We start from the raw sequence: 22,089 nt of genomic DNA on the forward strand, positions 1-22,089 counted from the left end.
CTTATTGCTTTAATCTTAATTCCTTTTTTGTTTGTTTATCTATATGAACACTTTTTTATTTCAAATTCACTCGTTAAAATTGTAGGTTCACTCCAAGGGTGTTAACGCAGAACTAGTTCAGAAATCTTTAGTGGATCTGGAGAGGAAGTTTAATGGTAAAGTCCTCATGTCACAAATTTCTCTTTCTGATGATTGCATTAAGGGTATACCGTTTTATTATTGATCATATAGTAACATATTTATTACAACTGTCAGGTCAAGACATTTCAGTTGAAAAGAGTGGTACTTGGGTGACTAGTGGCAAAACATTTGAGACCTGGATCTGTCAGCTAGTTTACGCTCTTATCTATTTTTGTGATGATACAATCTTAAGGTACCAATTTGGGTGATAATATTCACTTATTCACTTAATGGGTCAAATGCATAGTTGTCAATAGCGGCTATAGCGACCGCTATAGCGCACTATGTAGCGAGGTGACCAAGTGTCGCTATTTGGGTCATAGCGACCAATAGCGTGAATAGCGACAATATCTTTTTTTTTGTGATGTAAATAGCAATTAGATATAGCTATAAAATAGCTGGATTTATAGTTTTTGTGAAATATACATGTAAAATAGCATATATACCAGGGTATTTTGATTTAATATACATATAAAAATTTTCAAAAATCTTTTTCTAGTGTATCGCTATTTATAAAATAGCGGTCGCTATTTGTCGCTATTCACAAAGTAGCATATAGGTCCCTTGTCGCTATTTGTCGCTATTCGCTATTAACAACCATGGTCAAATGGGTTTAATCAAAATGCATAGTTTTTAAATTGTTTTACTTGTGGAGTTCCAAAATTATCGTCCACAACCAAAAAGATCACAATTTAAGATATGTATAGTTAATGTAGACTGCATTTTATTTTACCCTTAAAGCTAGAGGTGTACAAACCAGATTTTTTGAAAAACCTGATCGGATAAAATCAAACAATGGTCAAAACCGGATTGTGAAAGTTCAGATCGTATTTTATCCGGCTCGAAGGTCCATAAAACTCGATCCTATAAACCCTGATCAGAATTTCCAAAATCGGATTAAAAATAAAACAAATAAATGTATAAGTTAATCTCAAAAAAACTTATATATCATTTATTTTTAAAATTTTATTGGTTATATAACATAACTTCGTTAAAAAGCATAGAGAAATTAATAAATATAATAAACTCACTATAGTTAACTTTGTAGATGTTTAAAAGTAATATAATATAACTTGATAAAAAAAGTATACAAAATAAATAACATATATATTTATATATATATATATAAGATAAATTCAATAAAATTCATATAAAAAATAAGAAACCTGTTGTTTTATCTTCATATCCAAAAAAATCCGGATTGGATCCGATGCGAGAAGATCCGGAAAAAATCCGGAGCGTTGAAAATATTGAAATTCGGATTGGATCCTGTGGATCCTACCAGATTGTATCCGGTTTCAAAATATCCGATTTCTCCATCGGATCGGCTTCAGATTCGGATCTTTATGTACATCTCTACTTAAAGAATTTAAGATACAGTTTGACTTGGAAATCGTCAAGATCTTATAATAAAGGTATTACAAAAATATTAATTTATTTTTAACTATTCATTTTGAAGGGACGAATATTGTGGGTGTGTAAAAATAAGTAGTGTAGACAGTATTTTCAAGACGGGGAGTATTCTAAGAATACACCTGTAATTTTAATAATACCTTTTTAATCTTAATAACACAATTGATTATTTAAAGATTTCAAAGAGGAAAAAGGTATTTCAGGGCTGGTTCATCATGATCCATTTTAAAAACTGGCCATAAATATTTGAATTGTTATGTATAATAGGCTATGTCAAGATATTGTGTTGCTGAAAGCCGAAGTTGCAGAGCTTCTTCTGTCAAATGTTATGGTCAATCTTGCTAAGAGGAAAAATGTGGACATTGATCTTTGCAAGCTTATCTCTGTGAAGGTTATTCACTTAATTTTCCATATTTTTTTTTTATTTCAATATGATTTGACCAAGATTAATATATGCACATGAATCTCATATGGTCATAACATGGTAATGCTGCCTTTAATTTACATTCAGGTGATGGAAGAGATAGTTATTGAGTCAAACAACTTAACAAGATCGGTTCAAGTTATTTTGGACGCGCTCAATGAACTTCGACTTTGTCATGTAATGGAGAAAGCTGCTTCTGGTTCATCTAAAACCGAAGGCGCAAAGGTAAACTTTTGCTAGAAACTTTATATTTTGATATTAGTTGTCTTGTCTCTCATTATTTTTTAGCTACTAAAGTTTAATTCTGCAGCACACAAAGTCATCTGGTTATAGCTCTAGATCCCGTAATACACCACATAAGTCAAAGGACCATACTGTAACATCTACTCAACCACCGGCATCTACCTTGGCTTGGGAAAAGGTCAACATAGTCAACAGCTTTTCTACAAATTTTATGGTTATCATAATGAATATTTGTTGAAGCCAGTTTGATGATATATGTCTCAGGTTTATTGGCTTCCGATTGACTACCTTGTTGTCGCTAAGTCAGCCATTGTGAGTTAGTTTCTATGTTACGGATCAATTATAGAGGTGGCAGTTTCAACTCGTTTACATATAAAAGGGCTCATTGGGGTTGTACTTTGGTAATGGGTTAAAACAGGAAAATACTTATCAGCTAAAAAGGAGATGGGTCGAGTAGGTTATTCAGATGCTTACGACGTCCCAATCTTGGTTTTAAAATGTGTGCATTGCGTGCACATAATGCATGATGGCCCCATGCACTGATGAGAGTGCATCGCCACAGCTGATGCGTTGCGTTTACTTATGCGAGAATATTGCGCCGATTTCGGATAATGTGCTCCGATGCACGCAACTTTGTTTATTATGGTTTTTTTTTTTCAGATCTTATGAAATAGGCTGGGTTTTTTTAATAATTAATACCTTAGATTGCTTGATTTGGACCATTATGGTTTCTAAACACTTTTTGTGGTTCTAAAAACATTTTAGTATGCTTGATTTGAACCAAAAAGCACAACTCTTGTCTTCTTATAATCTTATTACGTCAGTTGTTCTAGTTGAAGTATAATGTTCTAGTTTAAGTATGTTTTTTTTAATAAGTTGTCATGTATAAATATTTTTTTTCTTATTTTTATAAAGAGCGCATCGCATACGTGTTGCACTCGCATTGCGCATCACGCAACAGATTTTTGGACGGAACTCATCGGAGCGCATCACGCAATTCGAATCCAAGTTCATAATTAATATTCATACATTAGTTGTTGACAATTAAAAAAAGTATGGACTATAAAAGTGGTGGCAGGTTGACCCCACTTGACTTAATCCATATGACCCGCATTGCATCCTTATGTTTAATTCTCTTATCACTTAAGAAAAAAATAATGGAGTGCGACGAACTCCATTACTTTTTGTTACTACTATCTTGTAACTTGCTTCGAATATTAATTGGTAGAGCTGTGGCTCATACTTCACTGCGGTGCTGTATGTGGAGCATTGGTGTCAAGAGCATTTTAACTGCCTTACGTTAGGTAGTCCAGATTTTTCCCATTTAGAGATGGTAAGTTGATTATCTTTTAGATTTTTTAATTGTATTATGTCATATAATGCATTATAGTTCACCACGAGTGATTTTTCCTTATGGTCATCAGCTGCCTCACCACATAGAAATTCTGGTCTCAGCAGTTACTCAAATAAATGAACCCGACAGTTTGTATGGAATCATCCAGTCACACAAGGTATCATCATCACTCTTAGACTTAAGCGTTACTCCTTTTATTTTAAAAATAGTATCTTTAATGTCTCATTCATTAGTAGAGGTGTCAAATGGATTGGTTGGACAACAGGTTAAAAAATGTTATTTTGGGTAATGGGTACAGGTTAGGTTGGGTTGACTGAGAATGCTTTTTGTTCATTCTTTTTAGTTTGCGTGAGAATTTGATTACAAAATGTCATGTATTTTTAATAAAAAGATTTAGGAGGCTTTATGCAATAAAATTTAGTAAAATGCCATTTTCATCCCTGAGATTTGGCCAGTTTTGCGACTTTCATCCAAAGGTTTGTTTTTTTGCATCTGGGTCCAAAAGGTTTGAAATCTTGCCATTTTCATCTGGCTCGTTAACTCCATCCATTTTTCTTTGTTAAGTCAGGGGTATTTCCGACTTTTTGTTAACTTAAAGGGCAATTTTGTCTTTTTCACTTTATATATAAATAGACCGAATACCCTTGAAAAAGACTGAATTTCCCTTTAAGTTAACAAAAAGACGGAAATACCCCCAACTTAACGGGAAAAATGGATGGAGTTAACGAGCCGGATGAAAATGGCAAAATTTTAAACCTTTTGGATTTAGATGCAGAAAAACATACCTTTGGACGAAAGTCGCAAAACTGGCCAAACCTGAAGGGATGAAAATGACATTTTACTCCAATTAAATAAAACTTTGTTGACTTCTGACCCATTTTGTTTAAGCTATTTTTTATTTATGCTTTAGACTTATTAGACTTAAAATATAAACTGAAACAAAGTGCCTAATTCGCCACCTATGTCATTTTTGTTCACTTGTATAAATCTATCATAAATTGTCTTCTCTTGACATGTAGCTGACATCACAAATAATCACATTTGAGCATGAGGGTAATTGGAGTAAAGCTCTAGAGTATTACGACTTACAAGTACGATCTGAAGCATCGATACCTTTATCTTCCTCCAAATCAGAAGATGAAATGAGGCAAAGAAAACCGCACAAAGGGGTGATTAAGGCTTTACAGCAAATTGGTTGCACTCATGTGTTGGATATGTATTCCCAAGGATTAATGTATCGGAAAGGTCGGATTCAGGATGACTTGGAATTCAATGAGCTACAGGTTTGCCCATAGTTTCTTTTAGAGTAAAAGGCCATTTTCGTCCTTGAGGTTTGGCCAGTTTTGCGACTTTCTTCTAAAGGTTTGCTTTCCGCATCTGGATCCAGTTCGTTAACTCCATCCATTTTTCTCTGTTAAGTCAGAGGTATTTTTGTCTTTTTTGTAACTTAAAGGGCAATTCAGTCTTTTTCACTTTATGTACAAGCATTTAAAATACCCCTGACCGAATCCGTTAGACCGAATTGCCCTTTAAGTTAACAAAAAAAAAAAAAAAAAACGGAAATACCCCTGACTCAACGAAGAAAAACGGAATGAAACCGGCAAGATTTCAAACCTTTTGGATCCAGATGCGGAAAAACAAACCTTTGGACGAAAGTCGCAAAACTGGCCAAACCCCAGGAACGAAAATGGCATTTTTACTCTTGTGATATTTATTCTTCTAAAGTTCTCATTTCCATCTATTTGTGTATTGTGATATATTCACCTTCTTTCTTCTTGAATCTGATTTCATGGGGTACCCTTTGTAGTTTGAAGCTGCTTGGCGTGCAGGAAATTGGGATTTTTCTGTACTGTACACGAGCTCTAATTCTCCTAACCCAAATCAACAAATCAGACACAACCATTTTAACCAAAAACTACACAGGTATAGATTTTTCTATATATTTAAATGTAATACGCGATGTGAATCGTGTTTCCACGTGTTTAACTTTTGATTGATCCACCTTCCATGAGTGACGTACTTAATTTGCTGCATAACATAATAGTGGTATGAATTAGATTGTATATTTTTGCAAATTCAGATGTCTATGATTTCAATCATTGTCGCCAATTTGAGCCATTGAACTTTCTTATGCTAATTTTAGGTACTTCATTGAGATATGTATTTAGGATCAAGTCTTCTTTAAAAAAACTGCCAAACACTCTGTCTATAATAGTTTTGTTGTCTTCAATGAACAGAGGTTTAAAATAACATTCTTGTAGAATTTTTGCATAATCATTTTGCCTATATTGTTTGTTGAAATTTTGAATCACATATGTTCTAATTTCTGAAATGTTGTATCGTTTTACATTCTTGGGTGCTAGCTGTTTGAGGGCTTTTCAGGAGGGAGATATCAATGAATTTAACTTGAACCTGAAAGAATCTAAGCAGGTACTGGTGTGTTTGTAACTTTGTATAGTAGTCGGTTGAATAACGGTTTTCTGAAGTTCAATTTATAACTTTTGTTCATCTAAGGAGCTGCTGTTTTCTATCTACCATGCAAGTGAAGAGAGCACGGAATATATATATTCGACTATTGTAAAGCTTCAGGTATGTGATTTTCTGTGATTCAATCTATAAGCATTAAGGCTTGTTGACATCTCTGTCAATCTGGCGCCATTATTAGTTTACTTTAGTTCAAACAAGTATTTATTAAAAATAAGGAGATATCATGTAGTTAGTATTCTTGACTTGAATTGTTTTAAGAGTAAAATGCCAAAATCGTCCCTGAGGTTTAATAATTTTTGCTTGGTCCATCCAAAATGACTTTTTTGTGCCTTTGAGTCCTTCAGGTTTGCGTTTTAATGTCATTTTCATCCTTGAGTTTGGTAATTTATTGCGATTTTCATCCTTGACTTTGGCAATTTATTGCGACTTTCATCCCTCGATATTTGGCCCTCAGGGATGAAAATGGCACATCAGGGACGAAAGTCGCAAAAGTGGTCAAACTTCAGGGACGAAAATACTCTTGTTTTAAATAAAAACAAGAAAGAGAGAGGTAATATTGGTAACATTATTAGCATAGTTGTTAATTGCGAATAGCAGATGATGGCGACAAGCAACCTATACGCTACGTAGCGACATCGATGCAATAGCAGGTGCTACTTTATGCTTAGTGATACACTAGAAGAAATTTTTAGAAATATTTTATATGTATATTATATCCAAATACGGTGTCTCTATATGTATATTTTAAAGAAAAACCTTAAATCCAGCTATTGTATATGTATTTTTTATCGCTTTAAATTTTAAAACAAAAAAAACACAAAAACCTGTGATCCCGCTATTTACACTATTCGCTATAAAGTTGAAAAAAAAACCTAATGTTTCGAATCTTTGTTGCGGAGTTGATAAGTTATACGGCCTCTGGTTGAATCATAACTATGATTATTAGTATACGTGAGTTAAAAAAATAAATTTAAGTGAACTGCTTTTCGGATTTTTCTGTAAGCCTGTGTTTCTTTATTTCTTTCGCAGATTTTCTGTCATCTTGGGCTGGCCTGGTCTTTGCGATGGGCTTCATTGGATGGCAAGAAAGATAATCAAACCGAGGGAGACAAAATGCTATCTGGGCCATTTACTCCCAACATGGACCAGGTATTATTTGCCAATTGCTAATAGGGGTGTTCCCGGTTCGGTTTATGGGAAAACCGAACCGTAACCAAAATGTTCGTTTTTTGGTTATTGAAAACCGTTCGGTTTCGGTTTTTTCGGTTTTAGCAACGGTTTTTTCGGTTTTTAGCAACGGTTTTTTTGGTTTTTGGAACAAACTTACGTCAATCGTACCCAGTAAATCCCACAAATAGCAAAGCTATTGGTAGGGTCTGGGGAGGGTGAGATGTAGGCAGACCTTACCTCTATCCCTAAGGATAGAGAGGCTGCTTCCAGAGAGACCCTCGACACCAAAAATAAGATTCAATAATCTTTCTTAGATGTTTACATTTAAGATTCAAAAATAAAAAAAGTGTAATCTAATAAGATTCAAACTTACGTAAGATTAAAAAATAAAAAAGTATAATCTAATATTTAATTATCTTTCTTAGATGTTTACATTTAAGTTATTGTGTAGCCTTTTTAATTAATAGCGTTCATATAAACCTAACTTCTAAACTATTTTTATGTTTCTTCAAAGTTTTTATTAAGACATTTTATTTTAAAGGAATGGGATCAAGAGAAAACGATTTGAAGTGTGAGAACAGTGAGAACGATTTGCAGCCATAAGATCTTTGTGATTTGTGGCTAAGATGATGCGGTGGCATTTTTGTAAATAATGGGAACCTTATAACTACCAGGAGGGGTAAAATTGGAAGATCCAAACAAGGGTGCACATGCTAATCACATGCCATTTCCCCCATCATATTTAAACGCCAATAACTTTTTTATACGTGATTATTTTTCTAAAAAACTTACACCATAAAACTCAACGTTTTTTTTATCTTTCCAACGAGTATACTATCGATATACTTTTCGACAAAAATGAACTGGGTTTTATGGCGTTGAACTGGGTTTTTTATGGCGTTTTAACTAGGTATTTTTCATGGCGTTTTTCTGAACTGGGTGTTTTTTATGGCGTTTTAACTAGGTATTTTTCATGGCATTTTTCTGAATTAGGTGTTTTTATGGCGTTTTAACTAGGTATTTTCATGGTGTTTTTCTGAACTGGGTGTCTTATGGCGTTTTCAACTGGGTATTTTCATGGCGTTTTTCTGAACTGGGTGTTTTATGGCGTTTTCAACTGGGTATTTTCATGGCGTTTTTCTGAAGTGGGTGTTTTTATGGCGTTTTATTTGAACACCCAGTTCATGTGAGTGAGTTTTTTGACAATATTACCCTTAGTGTAAGTTAGCATCAACGCCACATGTCAACCCCAAAATCGTTCTCACCGTTCTCACACTTTTCACCGTTTCCCTAAATCCTGACCCTTATTTTAAATATTTTGAAAATTGTTTAATTTTTATGTTAAATTTTGTTATTTCTAGTAGGCAATGGATAAATCATTTCAAAAATAAATGAACATGTTAATGTTTTTATTATAAACACTTCACATTCAATAATAAAACTAATAATTCCTAATCAATATATAACAAACATTAAAAAAAATAATTTTTTAGGTTATACGGTTCGTTTTTTTTTTGGGTTTTTTGTGCGGTTTAATTAAATTGTTTTTTTCGGTTTCGGTTCGGGTTTTTTTTTTGGGTTTTCTGCTCACCCCTAATTGCTGATACAGTACTTCTCTTATTAATAGAAGTTAAACCAGGAATTGAAATGGTATATAATCGTCTCTAATAGGGTTTACATATAGTCTCTTATGTATAGAATTATAGAAATGAATATTACAGTTTATTACCATCTAGATTTGATAGTCACACAGCTAGGCTAATAGTATAGGTGGAAAGATGGGTGGGTCAGGTGGGTTGTGTGACTGTTTATAATAACAAACAAAAGCAATATTCATTATGGTAATAATCTAAGTTATTGAATAATAGGTGACTTTAAGTAGATAAGCAATAACTAGCCTTTTCTATAGCAGTACCATAATCCGACTGTTGTATAATTTTAGGTCTAGCAGTGCTGTTCTAAACCTTTTATAACATACTATTGTTCTTTCAAAAGTTTATTTGAGTAGACATGAATATGTGTTTTTTGTGTGTGAGCTTAAAAGAAATCTAATGCCTTTAATTATTTTATGTAGTTGTCATGGTTAAATACAGAATGGAGCTGCATTCTAAACCGTGCACAGTTACATATGAACTTATTAGAACCATTCATTGCATTCAGAAAAGTAATGCTCCAGATTTTAAGCTGCAAGGACTGTACGGTCCAACATCTTTTGGAATCTGCATCTATTCTTCGTAAGGTATGTTATTATACTGTAATGATTTAATAAACGCAAAACTAATTCTTTTTAGAATATAATATGTAGCACCATTATGCAGGGCTACAGATTTTCTCATGCTGCTGCTGCATTGCATGAGCTTAAGTTCTTCTACATAGGCATCGGTGGAGAAGATTCTAAAGTTTATTGGCTTGGAAGGGTATGTGTTGTATCTTACCAGTTAACCGCCTTCTGTATTTTTATAACATTACTGTTGATTACCATCCATGCAATATTTGATGCATATAATGTTACTTATTGAAAGCACTTTCTGTAACCATATTGTAACAGTCTAAATTTTTTAAGACAAATGCTATGTAATTTTGGCAGGTTGAAGAAGCAAAGCTACTGCGAGCCCAAGGTCAGCATGAGATGGCAGTTAATCTTGCAAAATATATATCTGAAAATTGCAAGGTGAATGAGGAAGCAGCTGATGTATATCGTTTAGTTGGCAAGTGGCTGGCTGAAACACGTTCTAGCAAGTTCGTTTTCACTTTCTCTTCATACTTCTTGTTTTTCTAGATAGCCATCATCACCAATAAAGGTATCAAGATCGGTAGGTTGGATGGGTCAAAGTGGGGGTTCGGGTTGACTTGCGCTTCCGTAACAAAAACTACAATTATTTATCGTGTTAAGTATGATTACAAGAAAGTTTTAATACAATAATGACCCCTTGAATAACATTTTAAAAGTTTGTAATGACACGACTTTAGACGCTTTCAATCTATATGTTGAGTTTGACCCACTAGTTTTCTTTGTTTGACTTGTTAGATATAAAACATAATCCAAAACAACCAAGTGAATACAGTTCTGAAATTACTGTAAATCTTTCTTTTTTTGTAGCTCTAGGACTATATTGGAGAAGTATCTGAAAAATGCAGTTAGTCTTGCTAATGATAACCAGGCCACAGACAAGAAGTCTATTGCAAGAAAAGCCCAAACGCATTTTCACCTTGCTCATTACGCTGATGCTCTTTTTCGTAATTACGAGGAAAGACTTACTTCTAACGAGTGGCAAGCAGCTATGCGTTTGAGAAAACATAAGGTGATTTATACAGTTTTTGTTTTGTGGGGCATCAGTAGGGGTGTTCTTCGGGTTTTGGTTTTTTTGGGTCGGGTTGTTTGGGATTTTTGCTAGGAAAATGTGACCCTATAACCGACCCATTTAAAGTTCGGGTTGGTCAGGTTTTGGTTATTCGGGTTAGTTCAGGTCGGGTTGCTCGGTTTTCGGGTTTAGATGTAAATTGAAAATAAATGTTTTTTTGGTTTACAAAATGAAAATATCATCAAAATTCATATTGCAACCAAAAAAATATCATCAAAATTTAAACATCATTCGACAATATGATATTATAATGTTCAAAAGTCCCAAAATTTAATTTTCTAAATACGAGAGATTCCAAACCAAAACACATCTATAAAAAAGACAATGTATGTTTGGTTTTTTTTTTTTCTTCAGATTACGTGTTTCTGGTTTATCGGGTCGGAATTTTTCGGGTTTTTGGCTGGGAAGAAGTGACCCGATAACTGACCCAGAGAAGGTTCGGGTTGGTCAGTTCGGGTTTTTCGGGTTTGATTGACTTTGAATTTGGGTCAGGTTTCAGGAAATGGACCGCCCAAGGCATCAGTACCTTTTAGTACTGGTCCAAATGGGTCATGATGGGATGGCTCTGAAGTATTCTTTTTTCCATTCATATATAATTAATGCGCTAAATATAATTACAAAAACTATGTTATTACTATATCAATTCAACTTTGTACATAAATGTGACCTAATTATTATGATTTGGCACATGTGACTTGTTAGAGATAAAAATGACCTGAATTGACACATTATAAGTAGATGGTTCGAAATTTTCACCTTAAATTTGATAAAAGAAAGTTTTCGTTTAGCAATTCATAATCACAAGCTCTTACAACGGGAAAATTTTGTAGACCAAAGAGCTGGAGGCACTGCAAAGACGATTCAAGAATTCATCCAAGGCAAGCGAATATTTACACACGTCTTTTGAAGTCATCAATGGATTATTCACATACGATTTTCATCTTTTTTTATGTGTGTAGGGAGAGAAAGCAGATTATTTAGTAAAAATACAAGAGTTGCACAAACAACTTGCAATGGACAAAGAGGAGGCTGAAAAGTTGCAGGTAGAAATATATACATAATTACATATAATGTTTATATGTGTGTATAATACCTATTGCCTTAACTGTGTTACTTTATTACAATTTTCAGCAAGATAGGGATAATTTTCTCAGTATAGCATTAGAAGGATATAAACGATGTCTAGTCATTGGTGACAAGTATGATGTACGAGTGGTACGATCTTAACCTAATCTATCTCCAATACAAATCCATACATGTTGCTTTTTTACATGTTACTTTTGACCCTTTTTGCTTTTTTACAGTTACCAGTAAATTTAAGGTGTTCATATTTTGTTGCTTTTTTTTTTTTTTTAATTTTTGAATGGCTAATGTGTGTCACAGGTCTTCCGACTTGTATCTCTTTGGTTTAGTTTATGCACAAGACAAATTGTTGTAGATGGGATGTTCAGTACAATCAAAGAGGTACAATCTTACAAGTTTATACCGCTTGTATACCAAATTGCTTCAAGGCTAGGTAGCTCAAAAGATAGTCAAGGGCCTAATACTTTTCAGGTTAGAGCTTAACGAATTTCTACAATTTTTTATTTTTATTTTTTTCATTTCATTTTTCTAGTTTTATGTATTTCGTGCTTAGATTACGCTCTGTGCAGTTTGCCCTGGTTTCTTTGTTAAAGAAAATGGCAATTGACCATCCTTACCACACAATCTTTCAGGTAGTTTTAATGCTTTTCTCCTAGGGGTGCAAACGAGCCGAGCTGTTAATTGAGCTCGAGCTCGGCTCCTAGGTAGTTCCTCAAGCTCGAGCTCAGCTTGGGCTCGGCTCGTTTATATCTATTAATTAATATATTAAATGAAAATAATATAAATGATGGACTCGTTTAGGCTCGCGAGCTTGATAAGTGAAGCTCGGGCTCGTTTACTAAACAAGCTTATTTTTAGGTTTGGGCTCAGCTTGTAAACATGTTTAAATAAATAAGGTCGGCTCGTTTGCTAGACAACCTTGTATAAGCGGTAAAGTTATTAAATGTTAATATAAGCTAATATTACACAAAGGTTCGATATGGCACGACGAGCTTCACATGCCAGGCTCGAGCTCGGGCTTGGTAAATAAACGAGCTTTATTTTAGGCTCAAGCTCGATAAGGCTCGGCGTTTAGAGCTTTTTTTTCGAGCCGATCTCGAGCAGCTCGTGAGCCACTTGGTTCGTTTGCACCCCTGTTTTTCTATACAAGTGTTGATTAGAGGTGCAAAAGGTTCGGCTGGGCTGGTTGGCTAAGGGGTCAAAAGTGGTATTTTCTATATGCGGGTCACAGTTGTAGGGTGTGGGGCCAACCCACAAATACATACATTACCACTTAAATTTGTAAATTGTAATGATGTGACTTGACAAGCTGTATGATAAAATGATTTAGGACATGGTAAGCATCTGAATACATGCTATACAATTTTGACCCATTATTTCAGCTTTTGCTACTCTTTTTTTGTATTTTACCTGTTACCGAAGACAACCTGAATCGAATTGTTTACATATAAATGGGACATGCTCAGTATAATACAAGTGTCTAGTGTGGGGCTACAAACGAACCGAACGAGCACGCACAAGGTTCGTGCTCGTTCGTTAAGGAAACAAATGTGTTCACGAACTGTTCATGAACACTTAACGAACATGATTATGTTCGTGTTCGTTCCTCAAGTAAATGAACGTGTTTGTTCGTCAATTTTAGGTAACTAACACAAACGAGCGTTCATGAACACAAAAGCTTTCATGAACAAAAACGAACGCAAACATACATATATATTATGTAATATACTGTGTAGTATACAATGTAAAATACACTGATATTTCCTTAAATTTTTAATTGGTGAGAATATTTAAGTATTTGAATAAAATATAGAAGTTAGAAACCCTAGTGAACTAGAACACAAATGGACATAAACAAACGCGTTACCGAACGTTCACGAACATTAATGAATGAACACGGTCTCTGTTCATGTTCGTTCATTTAACTAGACCAACGAAGTTTCTTGTTCGTGTTTGTTCTTTTATTAAATGAACGAACACAGACGAACTTTCTGCCAAACGGTTAATGAACTGTTCGCTGAACATTCGGTATATTTGCAACCCTAACCTAGTGTATAACCTCTTGATTCACATAGAAGTGTAGCAAAGATCTGAATTATTTCCCGTTTTATGTTTTCTTCTAGCTTTTGGCACTAGCAAATGGTGATCGTGTGAAGGACAAACAACGCAGTAGAAACTCATTTGTTGTGGATATGGATAAAAAGTATGCTGCAGAAAGCCTCTTAAAAGAACTCTCTTCACATCATGGAGCTGTTATACGACAAGTACCCCCCCCCCCCCCTCTCTAGTTTTAATATCATATACTATTTCCGATGCCAAAGAAAATTTACAATAATTTTTCATGATGGTTTGTGTATATATTGTAGATGAAACAGATGGTAGAAATCTATATCCGGCTTGCTGAACTAGAAACAAAACGAGAGGTAAATGTTGGTGTAAATTTATTAGGATATATGGTCTATGAATATACGACTCTTGTAACCCTATTCAATAACAATAGTTATTGTTATCTGCATTTTTTAAGGTTTATATGCTTACTAACTAGTATATGTTAACAGGATACCAATAAAAAGATTGCTCTACCAAGAGAAATTCGCAGTGTTCGGCAACTTGAACTTGTAAGTATTGTTCTGTTTACGCATCAACATGTTTGAATAATGAAGAAATACAACTAATAAGCTGATTTGCTAATAATTCTGTGATAAAGTACACGGAAGGTCCCTATGGTTTACCAAAATTTTGGATTTGGTCCCTAGCTTTCTAAAACTACACGGACGGTCCCTGTGGTTTGCACTCTGTAACGCATTTAGTACCTAACTTGGACATGCTAAAACCTATAGATTTGCTAGGACTTAATGCGTTACAAAGTGCAAACCACAGGACCGTCCGTGTAGTTTTAGAAAGCTAGGGACCAAATCCAAAATTTTGGTAAACTACAGGGACCATCTGTGTACTTTATGTGGATTAAGAAAGAGGTTAAAAAATTTGAATTTCTATTGCATATGTAAAATTTTACCATCCATTCCTTAAGTTTCGTTGGATTTTCAGGTTCCAGTAGTGACATCATCTTTTCCAGTTGACCCTAGTTGCCAATATAGTGAAGGATCTTTCCCACATTTCAAAGGCTTGTCCGATTCAGTCACGTATGTTTAGGAAGTGGGAATATAATGCCGTCTTGTAATTGTGTCTTGTCACCATAACATATGTTTTTTGTTTGTAATATACACAGGATCATGAATGGCATAAATGCTCCAAAAGTTGTTGAGTGCCTCGGTTCAGATGGTAAAAGATACCGGCAGCTTGCAAAATCTGGAAATGATGACCTCAGACAAGATGCTGTATGGATCGTTTCTGAATCTTTTACTGATCCTGCATAGTATATAACTAGAGATGTCTAAATACCCAACCGATATCCGATTGTTTACCGCATTAACTGCATGGGTCCTAACTTAATCTAATCGTGGTGCAGGTAATGGAGCAGTTCTTTGCTTTGGTCAATACTTTCTTACAAAACCACAGGGATACATGGAAGAGGAGATTAGGGATACGCACATACAAGGTGTCTTCATTGTTTACCTTTTCTAAAGAAAATATTGAAAACTTTTCAACTATACTGATGTTTTATAAATCAGGTGGTTCCTTTTACCCCAAGTGCCGGTGTTCTCGAGTGGGTAAATGGCACATTACCTCTAGGCGAATATCTCACTGGAAGGTTAGTGAAATCATGTTTTTTTATAGTCCTCGAGTCAACAGTCAACACTGCAAACTATTATACCTGAAAATTGTAAACTTTCAGTTCAAGAAGTGGTGGTGCCCATGGACGCTATGGTTTAGGAGATTGGTCATTTCCAAAATGCAGACAACATATGGCTACCGTAAGTTGCTTTTCATCCTATTCCATTTAATCATTTAAACATAATCTTTTCAGTATAACTGAAGTATAGTTGTTTTTATATAGGAAAATAACAAGCGCAAGGCGTTCCAGGAAGTCTGTGACAATTTCAGGTATTTTGAATCGTAAAATCTGTATCACCTATACTTATTCAAGCCATTCTCTTATATGTATTTTATTATTTTGATTATTCTTATTATCTGCAGACCAGTCATGCATCACTTTTTTCTAGAGAGGTTTTTACATCCTGCTGATTGGTTTGAAAAACGACTTGCGTATACAAGAAGTGTTGCAGCTAGCTCAATGGTAGTTTGTTTTCTTATCTAAGCAGTCTCATTCATTTTGTTCTTTCAAGTTTTACTTATTTGTAACCCTTAAGTTTATGTCATATTTTTCTCATTTTGTGGCTTCATAAGAACCATAATGAGGACATGGGCGGATTGGGTAATTGGTCAGAACAGGGTCGTGTAAAAATGGTCTTTTTATGCTAGTCGGTTTTCAGTTCTTGAAAACTGTTCGGTTTCAGTTTCGTTTTTTCGGTTTCGGTTTCTTCGGTTTTAGCAACGGATCTGTAACAAGTTTACATAAGATTCAAAAATAAAACGTATAATCCAAGGTTTACGAATCTTTTTTTGATGTTAACATTTAAGTTATTATATTTAACCTTTTTAATTATTATTGTTCACATAAACCTAACCTTCTAATCTGTTTTTATTATTCTCCAAAGTTTTTATTAAGACCTTTTGTTTTATAATATTTTGAAAGTTATATATTTTGTATGTTAAATTATGTTATTCTAATAAACAAGCTGATGTTTTTATTAGAAATACTTAACATTCAAGAATAAAAAAAAAAATTCCTAAATCAATGTATAACAAACATTAAAAAAATGTTTTTAGGTTATTAGGTTCGGTTCGGTTCGGTTTTTTCGGTTTTCATAAAATGCAGAACAGTAACCGAACTGTAAATTTCGGTTTGGTTTTTTGTTTTGGTTCGGTTAATTTGGTTTTCTGCTCACCCTTACCTATTTGTCAAGTAAGATCTATTATTTCAGTAATAATCTAATTTTTCAAATAAAACGATCTATCAAGTTATGTGCGTTAAATAAACACATTGGACGACTTTTTACCCGTTTCCCTTTAAGCTAGTGTTTTAGTAATACTTGTTTGACCCGTTAGAGATAAAATCATAAACCAAATCAAATATAAGTTTGTCTTGAAATGTAGGTGGGTTACATTGTGGGACTTGGAGATCGACATTCCATGAATATTTTAATCGACCAAGCAACGGCGGAAGTAGTCCACATCGATCTTGGTGTCGCCTTTGAGCAAGGCTTGATGCTCAAAACACCTGAGCGGGTCCCATTCAGGCTGACAAGAGACATTATCGATGGTATGGGGGTAACAGGTGTGGAAGGAGTTTTCAGAAGATGTTGTGAAGAAAATCTATCCGTTATGCGAACAAATAAAGAAGCCTTACTGACCATTATCGAAGTAAGTCATATAAAGTAAAATTGAGAGTTTTAACCCGTTTAGTATACGGGCTGTCTTATCTTAAACGGGGACCAAAAGTTAATGCGTTTTTATCAAAAAACTAGTGGGTTACCACCCGCGCTCTGCAGCGGGTTCGAAACGTAGATTAAAATAAGCAAATCGTGAGAGTTAAAGTTGTTTGATGTTTTAGTTAATGGGAGCTAAATATGTCTTATTAAAGTTGAGGGGCCAAACCTGTCATTATTAAAGTTGTGTTAAGGGGCTAAACATGTCACTATTAAAGATGAGGGGCTAAAGTTGTTTATTATTAAAGTTGCGGGGCTGAAGTTGTTTGATGTAGTTAAGGGACTAAACATGTCATTATTGAAATTGAGGGGCTAAACGAGTCATTAATAATGTAGAGGGGCTAAAGATGTTTATTAATAAAGTTGAGGGGTCAAAGTTGGCTGATGTGACAAAATAGCATATTTTTAGTATATATAAGAATATTGCTAAACAAATTTTTTAGCATTTTAGACGTACACACCTAGTCTTTATATTTTTTAAATTAATAAGGACAATAAAAAGTGTTTCGGGTCAACACAGCCCCGACATGTAAAAGCGACAACTGATTATGTGGGATTTTATAAAGGCTATCCATGGTGCTTAACTGTATTGAAATATAATGCAGGTTTTTATCCATGATCCTTTATACAAGTGGGCTCTATCACCTCTAAAGGCTTTGGAGCGTCAAAAGGTGCTTAAGGAGCATTTTCAAGCATAGTTTATAGTTACGTAACAATGTGAATTTGTTTAAACAAATAGATATGATGTTTTATTCCTTTTTAATAATGTTAGGAAACCGATGATGATCTGGAGACAAGTTTGGAGGACTCGGAAAATGAATATGAAGGAAATAAAGATGCAGCGCGTGCTCTTTTGCGTGTTAAACAGAAACTTGATGGATATGAAGAAGGTGAAATGAGAAGTGTGCATGGACAGGTATATATCTATTTTTTATTACTCATTTAACATGTTCTGTTTTTAAGCTAATTGTTTTGAGTTTGCATATTTGAGCTATTGGTAAATGGGTTTCAATTAGTGTTTTTTGTAGAGGGTAAGACGGGCTGGATCAGATTGACCCAAAACGATTTTTGTCTAAAATTATTTAATTTTTCAGAAATAACTAGTTGTAAGATACAAGATTTGCAATAGTAATCCATTATAATTTTAAAGGAAATGATTTTGGATGCTTTATGCTTATATTACACTCGGTTGTCTTTGAACCCAATTTTGTGTTTTCTCTTGGTAGGTTCAACAACTGATACAAGATGCAATCGATCCTGACCGCCTGTGTCATATGTTTCCTGGATGGGCATCTTGGTTGTAATTAGGATCAAATGTGGTGTAGATATTTTTTGTTTCGAGTTCACTCTTTTACCCGATTTGAGGATTTTTTGTGGTGGGTATATGTTTCAAATTTTACCTTGTTATTAACTGATGTAAATGGTTAAATTTTGATGCGAGTACAGTTAAAAATAGTTTTGTATCATGATGTTTTCTGTTAGTACTTTTGTATAGAGGGAAATTTAATTCATATATTTACACGCGTGTTGATGTATGTTATTCCTTTTTTGTATTCATGGGTGATTTTAACAAGAAAATCAAATTATTAGTTATACATGAGTTTTATGATGTTTAATCAGTAATAGCTGAAAATAATAAAAAGAAAACTTAGGTTTGTTTTATGTTTATAACTTCTTAAAGAGTACATGGCCAAAATGGCTCCTGAAGTTTTGCTACATATGCCGTTTTAGATAGAAAAGTATTTTTTTTTTTTATCAAATATGATGTGCATCAAATGTACCGATCTGGTTCACGAACCGGCTTAATCTTGATATGTGAAGCTCAGGCTTGAACTCATTTATAAAAAGAGCCTCGATAAAAGCTCTATCTCAGGCTTGAGCTTGTTTAAGCTCTGCTTGGTTATAGTTTTTTAACGAGCGTCTTGATTAGCTCATAAGTGGATCGACTTGTTTGCACCCAAACTACATCCACTTCAAAATTCTATAAATACAAAATGAAAAAGTGACCCTTTTTAGGTAAAAAACAAACATACCTATTCAAACTGAAATACGAAACGCTAAAACATAACAGAACCTTGGATACTATATAAATAACAATTATAGGAACGCTTTTCATAGATCAGATCAGTTCTACAGAGTTTTCATTTTCCTTTTTTCTTTTGTTTTTTACTTTTCTTCTGAATTCCTATTGGTCTACGGGTTTTAGTACGACATTTTCCCAATAAATCTTTAACTAATAAGAGTAAATTGTCATTTTGGTCCCTGTGGTTTGGTCAATTTTGCCACTTTAGTCCAAATCTGAAACTTTTTGCAATTGGCTCCTGTGGTTTCAGTTTTGTTGCCATTTTGGTTCAGAAATGAAAACAGACCAGATTCCCCTAATTAAACCCTCAACTTTTGTCCTTTTCCTCAGGGGTATTTTAGTAATTTACGTTTTATTATAACTGATTATCAATTAAAATTATTAAAACTAAATTATAAAAACTAAAACTCAATCTCTCTCCCCCCCTCCCTCTCTCTCTCTTTCTAAACTCTATCATCACACACACACATAACTTAATCAAACACCCACCATCAACCGGATAACATCAACCACCACCTCTAATAGCCATCGCCCACCAGAAACACTCCACCACCTCTAACCGCCATCGCCCACCACCGGATCGGAACCCTAGAAAACTACCAGGCTTCGTCGCTGGAATAAGAAGAGTTCAAACCACTAGGGTTAGGGTTTTGTTGTCGGCAGCACGTTAATCGTTGAGCCAGAGGCTTCTCCAGCCTACGACTGCGTAGTTCCAGATAACATGATTCTGTATGTTGTTTCGTAACCGTCACCGGAGACGGTGGCATTGCGGCGGACGAATTGAGAGCTTGAAGTTTCTGCAACGCTAGGGTTTTGGCTCTGGTTCGAACACCGAGAGAAACATCGAGTACAACTATTGTGTTTTCGGTGAATTTATGTTTCCTCATGTATTTCCCCATTGATTGATTGATTGATTGATTGATGGTGGTGGTGGTGGTGGTGGTGGTGGTGGTGGTGGTGGTGGTGGTGGTGGTGGTGGTGGTGGTGGTGGTGGTGGTGGTGGTGGTGGTGGTGGTGGTGGTGGTGGTGGTGGTGGTGGTGGTGGTGGTGGTGGTGGTGGTGGTGGTGGTGGTGGTGTGGTGGTGGTGGTGGTGGTGGTGGTGGTGGTGGTGGTGGTGGTGGTGGTGGTGGTGGTGGTGGTGGTGGTGGTGGTGGTGGTGGTGGTGGTGGTGGTGGTGGTGGTGGTGGTGGTGGTGGTGGTGGTGGTGGTGGTGGTGGTGGTGGTGGTGGTGGTGGTGGTGGTGGTGGTGGTGGTGGTGGTGGTGGTGGTGGTGGTGGTGGTGGTGGTGGTGGTGGTGGTGGTGGTGGTGGTGGTGGTGGTGGTGGTGGTGGTGGTGGTGGTGGTGGTGGTGGTGGTGGTGGTGGTGGTGGTGGTGGTGGTGGTGGTGGTGGTGGTGGTGTGGTGGTGGTGGTGGTGGTGGTGGTGGTGGTGGTGGTGGTGGTGGTGGTGGTGGTGGTGGTGGTGGTGGTGGTGGTGGTGGTGGTGGTGGTGGTGGTGGTGGTGGTGGTGGTGGTGGTGGTGGTGGTGGTGGTGGTGGTGGTGGTGGTGGTGGTGGTGGTGGTGGTGGTGGTGGTGGTGGTGGTGGTGGTGGTGGTGGTGGTGGTGGTGGTGGTGGTGGTGGTGGTGGTGGTGGTGGTGGTGGTGGTGGTGGTGGTGGTGGTGGTGGTGGTGGTGGTGGTGGTGGTGGTCTGTTTGAGAATATCATGGAACTGTAAATTGTTTGAAGATGATGGTTGCAGGAGTTTGGAGAAGAGATGATGATGATACTCTGTTTGATGATTATTTTGATGATTTGGGTGCCGGAACAAACTCCTGGGTTAGGGGCGGGTGGCTGTGGGAGGTGGGTGGTGGTGGAGCATGGTGGGTGTGGCGGAGAATGGGGTGGAAAAGATGATGGTTGCAGAGAGGAGAATGAGATGGAGAAGATGATAGTTGCAGAGAATTGGAGTTTGGATTAGGGTTTGCTTGTGACTCATTTGGGGAAGATGAAGATTTTTTTATTTAGTTGTATTATTAATTAATAATCAGTTATAATAAAATGATAATGACCAATTTACCCCCGAATATAAGGACAAAAAATAAGGATTTAATTTGAGGAATATGAGCTGAATTCACTTTTGGACCACAGGGACCAAAATGAAAGTTTTGGACTAAAATGGCAAAACTACACAAACCTCAAGGACCAAAAGGCCAGTTTACTCAACTAATAATTATGTCATTTTATTAAGTTATAAAAATATAATTAGAATTTAGAGGTGTAGTGATACTAGATTGAGTTATTTGAAATTTTAAGCAAGTACATATGTAGCTCCTTTTTTATTTGCTTTTAATGAATTTAAAATTCAAAGGATTTTTTAGGGGAGTATTTTTTTAGTGACAAAAATAACTAATATTTTAGACACTTTATGTTTTTTGTTTTTTTTGAACATAAACTTTCATTAACACAAGGGCGCGTCCTCAAAACAAGGACGCCCACAAAAACTTACAAACAATACAACGGGTCTTTCACCCAATCATTCCAAACCACATCTTTGAACCTAGTACGATGTTTAAACCAAAAGAAAGAAGTAACCTTCACCGAAGCCACCATATCCAAAACCCGAGGCTGCAAACTTTGAAAAACTTTCTTGTTTAGACACTTTATGTTGATAAATGCTATTGAAATATGGTTTTTAAATGGCTTGTTGTTAATTGCTTATGTTGATGTCATAACTCAATTGGTCATTGTACATGGATATGTTGGGTGTATCAACATATTAGTTAAAATATTACACACGGTTCTTTTACGGACAAAATTCGTCGCGAAGCGACTAGTTAGAGAATAAATACTAGGTCTTTA

General features: G+C 35.5%; 1 protein-coding gene across 2 annotated transcripts in view; it reads left to right on the forward strand.

Annotated features, from left to right (window-relative positions):
• Positions 1-18,689, forward strand: part of LOC110912584 (serine/threonine-protein kinase ATM) — a 42,111-nt gene extending 23,422 nt beyond the window's left edge. Inside the window, exons 42-77 of one of the 2 annotated variants that reach the window (XM_022157356.2) lie at positions 86-155; positions 256-373; positions 1,861-1,984; positions 2,105-2,242; positions 2,328-2,438; positions 2,525-2,572; positions 3,489-3,593; positions 3,685-3,771; positions 4,634-4,897; positions 5,422-5,537; positions 5,978-6,044; positions 6,129-6,203; positions 7,131-7,250; positions 9,346-9,510; positions 9,590-9,688; positions 9,859-10,010; positions 10,372-10,573; positions 11,464-11,511; positions 11,593-11,676; positions 11,765-11,848; positions 12,017-12,187; positions 12,286-12,348; positions 13,840-13,980; positions 14,083-14,139; positions 14,275-14,334; positions 14,765-14,859; positions 14,946-15,054; positions 15,186-15,275; positions 15,349-15,428; positions 15,513-15,591; positions 15,675-15,721; positions 15,815-15,914; positions 16,835-17,101; positions 17,772-17,837; positions 17,939-18,082; positions 18,393-18,689. In XM_022157356.2, coding sequence (XP_022013048.1) covers positions 86-155; positions 256-373; positions 1,861-1,984; positions 2,105-2,242; positions 2,328-2,438; positions 2,525-2,572; positions 3,489-3,593; positions 3,685-3,771; positions 4,634-4,897; positions 5,422-5,537; positions 5,978-6,044; positions 6,129-6,203; positions 7,131-7,250; positions 9,346-9,510; positions 9,590-9,688; positions 9,859-10,010; positions 10,372-10,573; positions 11,464-11,511; positions 11,593-11,676; positions 11,765-11,848; positions 12,017-12,187; positions 12,286-12,348; positions 13,840-13,980; positions 14,083-14,139; positions 14,275-14,334; positions 14,765-14,859; positions 14,946-15,054; positions 15,186-15,275; positions 15,349-15,428; positions 15,513-15,591; positions 15,675-15,721; positions 15,815-15,914; positions 16,835-17,101; positions 17,772-17,837; positions 17,939-18,082; positions 18,393-18,470 — 3,924 coding nt within the window. In that variant the 3' untranslated portion in view covers positions 18,471-18,689. Of the gene's footprint in view, positions 1-85; positions 156-255; positions 374-1,860; positions 1,985-2,104; positions 2,243-2,327; positions 2,439-2,524; positions 2,573-3,488; positions 3,594-3,684; positions 3,772-4,633; positions 4,898-5,421; positions 5,538-5,977; positions 6,045-6,128; positions 6,204-7,130; positions 7,251-9,345; positions 9,511-9,589; positions 9,689-9,858; positions 10,011-10,371; positions 10,574-11,463; positions 11,512-11,592; positions 11,677-11,764; positions 11,849-12,016; positions 12,188-12,269; positions 12,349-13,839; positions 13,981-14,082; positions 14,140-14,274; positions 14,335-14,764; positions 14,860-14,945; positions 15,055-15,185; positions 15,276-15,348; positions 15,429-15,512; positions 15,592-15,674; positions 15,722-15,814; positions 15,915-16,834; positions 17,102-17,771; positions 17,838-17,938; positions 18,083-18,392 lie in introns of those variants that run through there. The other variant, XM_022157364.2, reaches the window with a different exon arrangement.
• Positions 18,690-22,089: the final 3,400 nt, after the last annotated feature.

The sequence above is a fragment of the Helianthus annuus genome, chromosome 2 (assembly GCF_002127325.2).
Source record: "Helianthus annuus cultivar XRQ/B chromosome 2, HanXRQr2.0-SUNRISE, whole genome shotgun sequence".
Taxonomy (NCBI): Eukaryota; Viridiplantae; Streptophyta; class Magnoliopsida; order Asterales; family Asteraceae; genus Helianthus; species Helianthus annuus.